The sequence below is a fragment of the Tupaia chinensis genome, unplaced genomic scaffold (assembly GCF_000334495.1).
Source record: "Tupaia chinensis unplaced genomic scaffold, TupChi_1.0 Scaffold000175_1, whole genome shotgun sequence".
NCBI lineage: Eukaryota > Metazoa > Chordata > Mammalia > Scandentia > Tupaiidae > Tupaia > Tupaia belangeri.
This window is the reverse complement of record NW_006159650.1, coordinates 1191878-1199033: the sequence shown is the minus strand read 5'-3', so window position 1 is coordinate 1199033 and position 7156 is coordinate 1191878. Positions and strand designations below refer to the sequence as shown.

Genomic DNA, 7156 nt, shown 5'->3' with positions numbered 1-7156 from the left:
TTTCCCTATGCTCCTCTCCCTGGCTGAATGCAGCCTCTTAGAGATTTTTCAGTATTATCAAAGGACTATATAGTGGGTTGTAAATGCTCTCTTCAAGGTCCATCACCCACCCAATGCCAAAGTACCATTTTATTTTTCTCATCTCAAACCCTGAAGAGCAATATAAATGTGGACTTGGTGACACTGCTGAACTTCGTGTATGCTAGAGTTCAAAGGAAAACTCAGCACAGGTTGTCTGGGACACCTCATCACAGAGCCAGGCTAGAGGGCCTGCTGGCACTCTAAGAAAACATCAGATCAAGGTTTCTGCTGAGCACAGCAGTGAGTCAAGGGCTGGACTGCTGCTGTGAAGGGCAACAGAGGCTGCAGAAACACCTGGGCAAGGTGTGAAGAGGTACCTCCCAGGGCCAGCACAGCCCAATCTGGCTACCTGGGCTGGGTAGCTATGCAGACTACAAAGGGGCAAAGGGAGGAAAAGAAAAATCTAAAACACTTTAAGGAGTGGGGCTGACTAGGCTACCAGACCTGCTGCTGCTCATCCCAAGTGACTGCTGGGGGATATGTAAAGGGAGGGCATACAAGGAGGACCTATCGGCAAAATGATATTTAGGAAAAAAATGTAAATGTATTTTCCCAAGAAACTCTGCAACACTGAAATACTATCTTCGGGGGCTGACAGATGGTGTGGTGGTTAGGGTGCTGGACTCCCACATGGTCAACTGTGGTTTGAGTCCCAGACCTGGTGGCTTGCTTTCTCATTCTCCCTTTCTCTCTGTCTTTCTCTAGTCAAGTTGAAGAATGACAATAAACAAATAAAGTTAAATAAATAATTCTTAAAAAAGAAAAAAGATACTATCTTTGTGTAGTTGCATGTGTTAGCCATATTATTTATTAAAAAGAAACATTTTCTTGATATCAATTGGGGAAAAGAAGCTCATATTGCCAAAATATTTGGTTTTCATGATTACCAAAGTATTGTTTTGAAAATATGAGACTACCATAATCTATATTTGAAGTGATTTTTGTTTTAAACTAAGCTTACCTTTAGATTCTGATTACGACCGTTTGCCATTTCGTGGTTAGTTTTTCTGAAATCTCTTTCAGTCTCCACAAAGTTAAGTGAAGTACTAAATGTAGGTGCTGACAAACTCCTAGGTGTGTAGGCCCTGGGGGAGGATAAAATAAATGATCTTCTCATTCCTACTGATTAATAAACATTTTAGAAAAGTTATCCATCAAATGAGACTGTAGTAATCACAGCCTTTTTTCCTTGAAGGTAAAGGATTATTTCTTTAAAAGGATTCTCTGAGATGACATTTTATACATAAACATTATTTTAAATTCAGTACCAGAAAACTCAGACTAAGAACACTTCAAGAAAACTATTCTTGGTTTTAGTATTAAAATATGTAAGTCTTCATAATTAAATTTTAACAGCTTCAATCACCTCGGCATCTAAGCAAGCAAGTAAAAAGAAGCTTAGTCAATTTTTTTAAAAATGAAAACATTGCCATTATTTTATTTCCCTGAATCAAAACTTAAAAAATTTTTAGTGAGGGGCCAGCAGGTGGTGTAGTGGTTGGAGCACTGAATTCCCACATGGCCGACCGTGGTTTGAGTCCTAGACCAAGCAGCTTGAAACTCACACTGAGCATGTGTGCATGAGTGCCCAAAATTCTGAGAAGAGAATGAAGAAGGGACTGCGGCATGGCCAGCCCCCCTGGGGGGTGATTTCTAGCTTGTCTTCTAGCAAACGCAAATGCCCTAAAACAAAAATCCCTTTAAAAAAATAATTTTAGTGAAACAGATAATATGTTATACCAACGTTGATTTCTTTTTGTTCTTCTTAAGTTTACTTTGGCATCCTTTAAATTTTTTTCCTTTTTAAAAAATCATTTTATTTTTACATAACTATAGATTCAAAGGAAATGGCAAAAGATAACAGAGAAATCCTTTATAACCATCACTTGGCTTACCTCAGTGGTTATATTTCACAAAATTATAGTACAATAATACCAAAACCAGGAATAAGACACTGGTAAAATGTGAGTTTATAATTTCTGTTATTTTACTACATGAATAGATTTATATGGCCAGCAAGCATAGAGATACAGAACTATTTCATTACCTCAAAGATCTCCCTCTTTCCTCACCTTTATAGTCATTCCTTTTTCTGCCATACCTAACCCCTTTCTGCCATACCTAACCCCTAAAAACCAGTGAAATCTGTTTTGCAACTTCATTCTATAATATTTTTCAAGAACGGTATATAAGTGAAATCGCCCCATATATGATTTTGTGAGAGGCTTTTCTTTTCACTCAGCAGATATTCCTGAGACCCACACAGGGGGCCAAGCATATCAATCGTCTGTTCTTCATATTGTTGAAAAATATTGCCTACTTAGGGGAACCAGCAGTTAGCGTAATGGCTATATCACTGGACTCCCACGTAGTCGACTGCGGTTCGCATCCCGGATCCGGTGGCTTAAAACTCACGCCGGGTGCGTGTGCGTGCATGCCCAAGATCCCGAGAGGAGAATGGAGGGGAAGGGATTGCGGCGTGACCATCCCCCCTGGGGGGTGATTTCTCACTTTCTGTCTCTCTGTCTGTCTGGCGAGCGCACGCGCCCTACAGTGAAAATCTCTAAAAAAAAAAGAAGAAAAAAAAAGAAAAAAAAATATTGCCTACTTAGGTGTACAGTAGGGTGTGTACCCATTTTCAAAGGAAATTGTCTTACCAGTTTAAAGTTACAATTTACCACCACCATCCCCCCGCCTTTTAAAAAATTCTTTAAAAAAAAAAAAAAAAGTCGCAAACTACTTTCCCAGAAGAGCCGGGCCACTTTACATTTCCACCGATGTGCCAGAAATGTTACTTTTTTTCCTTTCTTCATTCATTTTTTTTTTCATTTTAAGTTACATCTAATCACTGTACATCTTTACAATGTACAACATGTAAACATTATCAACAGGTAACTTTTCATTTTTGTGCCTGCTAGCTTTTGTGTGTGTGTATGTGTGTTTTTCTTCTGATCCCCCCCTTCTACCATTACCTCCCCCCTGCTATACTGTCTCTAGTATCTATAGTTACCCTCCCTGCTGCCAAGCTTTCCAGTCTTTCAATTTCTGCTATAGAATGCAGGCATTTGAAATATATTAAATGGGACATACAATGCGTGGCTTTCATAGTTGGCTCACTTTACTTAAGCTTAGTCTATTTTAATTGCCAAATAAGTAAAGGTAGAACCCTGGCTGCTATTTATTTTCTTGTGAGCATACTCAAATCAACCTGTTGCCTATTTCTAACAGGATTTCTAACAGAGAGAGTCTGAGCCTTTGATAGATTTTTTTTTTTTTTTGGGGGGGGAGAGAGGGTTTTTTTTTTTTTTTTTTTTTTTTTTTGCTATAGGGCATTTGTGCTTGCCAAACAGACAGAGACAGACAGAGAGACAGAAAGTGAGAAATCACCCCCCGGGGAGATGGCCACGCCACAATCCCTTCTCCTTCACTCTCCTCTTGGGATCTTGGGCACGTAAACACAAACGCCCGGCGTGAGCTGAAGTTACCAGGTCCAGGACTTGAACTGCAGTCGACTACATGGGAGTCCGGCGACATAGCCATTACGCTAACTGCTAGTCCCACCTTTGATAGATTTTGAGAGGCCAGAGGCAGATGTGAGGGGCACAAGTCCAGGCTGTGTTTTAGCTTTCTGTTGCTAGAACCCTTATGGTCAAACTGGTTCCATTAAAGCATAGTTACATCTGATTAATATATCACCCCTCTTTTCCTACAGGCTTGGGCTACTGATCACCAGTATACACATATCCAGATGTTCAGTAAAACTCAGCAAAATAAATCTGACAACTCATAGATCATCTGATCGTAAACATAAGCCTTTTAAACCATCACCGTCTCTTCTTCTATCCCTCATTAGTGTGGTTGCTATTGGCGCCTAAAGCATCAAACACAAATGATTTTTAAATTTATGGGACAAAGTCATTCCACGTAGCAGCTTCTGGCCTGATAGTAACTCACTTGCTTTCGTAAAAGGCTTTAATTGGATTCTTTGTTGGTGTTCGACCTATAAAAATCAATCATACACAAACACAGTAATCAACGGATTGGTAAGATAAACATCATAAAACTTTTAAATTTCCTTTAAGATGATAGTAAGAACATCAAATTTAGGAAACTTGAAAGTAAACCTAAGCAATTACACATTTCTAGATAAGCTGAGTTTTAGGGTAGTGTCGATAAAATGTTATACAAACCTTGTCTGACATCCCATTACATGTGATCGTTGACAGGATGATAGTAAAATATAAACTGGAATCAGAAATGGTACCTGTCTTCGAGAAGCTCACAATCTTATAATCATGCTATGTTGGATGGCAACAGCTGTTAGTGAAACAGACCCGCTCAGCTCAGTACCCAAGATATCACATCTCAATGAAGAAAAGCAAAAACACATATGCTCACAGTGTAGAGTAAAGGATTTTCAGGCATTGGAAAAAGGAAAACAACTCAGGGTGGAAAAAAAAAGTGGCAGAATACAAACCTGCAACTCCCAGCCTGCACAACAAATTTCTGATATATATAATAAGTTCATACCTATGTGTGTTAAGCACATTATAAAATTAGTGCAACTTTAGTGCAAAAACACCAAACAGCTGTACTAAAGGATCTTTTCTTCAGGAAATAATTTTAATAGTTGAAAAAAGTTTTTAATATTTGTTTTGAAAAGTTTTTATTTTATTCAAAATTTCTGGACGGGCTTTTTCTCTACAGAGAATAAATAATAACAATTTGGCTGATGTCCGTTTCAAATTTTAAAAATATGCAACACATTTATAATTACCAACCAGACTATCATACTATAATACAATTCTACACAGATAGAAATGGAAAACTTGAGTGACTTGACCAAGATAATCCAACAAAGTACAAATTGTGTGAGAATTGATTTATGGTCCTCCATTAATCCAAGAAACCCACCTTCAAAGTTTTCAAGGGAATTCAACTGTAACCAAAAGAATCTTAGGTGAAATACCTTGGAGGTCTTCTATTTGTTTTTGTAACTTTACATGCTGCTGAATTAGATCCTTGATTCCCTCAGGGTCATTTTTACAGAGTTTTTGAGCTTTTAGGTTTGCTTGCAGGGCCCAGTCATATTCCCCCAGCATAGAAAGAGCATCACAATAACGATAATGACCCTGTTCCAAAAAGATAAATTTAATTTTTTTCTCAAAAATATGCTTAAGTTAAAGACAATATGGAAAGATATTTTATTTTAAAATTTATTAGTTACTTAAAATGTTAGACTAGGCCCCTATCAGTGGAAAAGAAATAAAAATACCTCAGGAAATAAAATTACCTAATGGGCTAAATAAAAAGTTAAGATTAATTAAGCAAATAACTTTTTAACAACTAATTAAAGATCAATATTTTTGCTTAAGAGATTTTTGTGCCTCCAACAAAGAATTAGACTTTTCTATTTTACTAATAAAGAATGAAATATAGTATTTTATGTCAAATAAAGTACGAAAGTCATTGTAACTTTTTTCAAAATACTTCAGAAAAGAGCAGTCTCTAAGTTAAAATCAGAAGGTCTGCCGCCTTGGAAAGGACAAGCGGCTTGTGTAGTCGTTTGTCAGCACCTGAGAAGAGCACAGGCAGAGAAGGGCTGCACTCAGGCTTGATTTTCCAACCACCTCTCTCCCCTTCAGTCAGCTCTTAATGATTGTATCTCTACATGTTGTTCCTGGCTTTAAGAAAAAGACTAAAGGCTCAGCAGGTAGCACAGTGGAAGTTAGGCACTAGGTTCTTACATGGTCCACTGTGGTTCAAGTCCTGGGCCTGGCAGTTTGAAATTCATGCCTGGTACATGTGCATGTGTGCCCAAAATCCCAGGAGAAGAATGGAGGAGAAGGGATGGTGACGTGGCCATCCCCCCATGGGGGAGATAATTTCTCACTTTCCCTCTTTCTGTTTCTCTCTCTCTCTCCAGTAAGCAAGCACACATGCTCTAAAGCAAACATCTCTCGTTAAAAATAAAAAAAAGGAAAAGACTGAAAACCATCCATTTATTCTTAATTCCAATAATACTGGTTTCTTGTTTTGTTTACTGAAGACGAAAAATGTTTGCTGGCTCCATTTATACACTGAGAAATCTCTATCAAGTATGACTATAATATAGAAAGCCAATGGTACCAAACCTAACTAATTCAACCAACTAGTCACAAACAGAACTTGTTTTGTGGGGCCAGTATCTCCATTAGAGAGGTGATTTATAAATAAAATAGGTTAGAAACTGGTGTACGGTCACACTTACACAGAGGCAACCTAAACAACCCTGACTGTGTGATACCTGATGCAGAGCTCTTTTCCTCTTTACTATATACATTTTGCAAAGAACACTCTGACTCTGAGAATCAAGGAGAAAATACAAAATTAAAAAAAGTGACCCTTTTAAGAAAGATCATCTTTCACTTAAAAAAGCCAGAAATGGGCTAGCGGTAGCACAGTGGCTAAAGCACTAGATTCTCACCTAATTGACTGCTGTCCAAGTCCCGGATCTGGTGGCTTAAAACTCACACTGGGCACGTGCACATGTGTGCCCAAATCCCAAGAGGAGAATGGAGAAGGGATCACAGTATGACCATCCCCTGGGGGTTAATTTATTACTTTCTCTCTTTCTGGCAAGTGCGTGTGCTCTATAGCAAAAATCTCTGTCCAAAAAAAGCCAAGAATAATTCTTTCGGTATGTGCTTTTATAGGTTTAGTGCACAAATCAACTCTGCTTTTCCTTAAAGTGTAGAAGCCCTGACAGCCAAGGTATAAAAACATAAGAGATCTCTCAGATACTATACACAGTCATAAATCTTATCCTTTAGACATTTTTCAACTTCAAAGTTTATATATCTGCATATAAAACAAAACACAGGCTGGCAGATGGTGTGGTGGTTAAGGTGGCTGGACTCTCACATGACTGACTGTGGTTCAAGTCTCAGACCTGGCAGCTTGCTTTCTCACTTTCCTTCTCTCTATTTCTCTCTGGTCAACTTCAAAAAAAATGACAATGAATAAAAATAAAATAATCCTTAAAAAAATAAAACATAGCTAGCACAGAAAATGACAGCTGATAAACCATTCCTGC

At 38.1% G+C, this 7156-nt stretch overlaps 1 protein-coding gene across 10 annotated transcripts in view; it reads right to left on the bottom strand.

Moving 5' to 3' along the window:
- Positions 1-7156, bottom strand: part of TTC3 (tetratricopeptide repeat domain 3) — a 154377-nt gene that overhangs the window by 95618 nt on the left and 51603 nt on the right. For 9 of the 10 annotated variants that reach the window (XM_027770952.1, XM_027770958.1, XM_027770954.1 and 6 more), the window contains 3 exons: positions 5051-5213; positions 4036-4081; positions 1043-1166 (listed from right to left, as the gene is read on the bottom strand). In XM_027770952.1, coding sequence (XP_027626753.1) covers positions 1043-1166; positions 4036-4081; positions 5051-5213 — 333 coding nt within the window. The remainder of the gene's footprint in view (positions 1-1042; positions 1167-4035; positions 4082-5050; positions 5214-7156) is intronic. The other variant, XM_027770960.1, reaches the window with a different exon arrangement.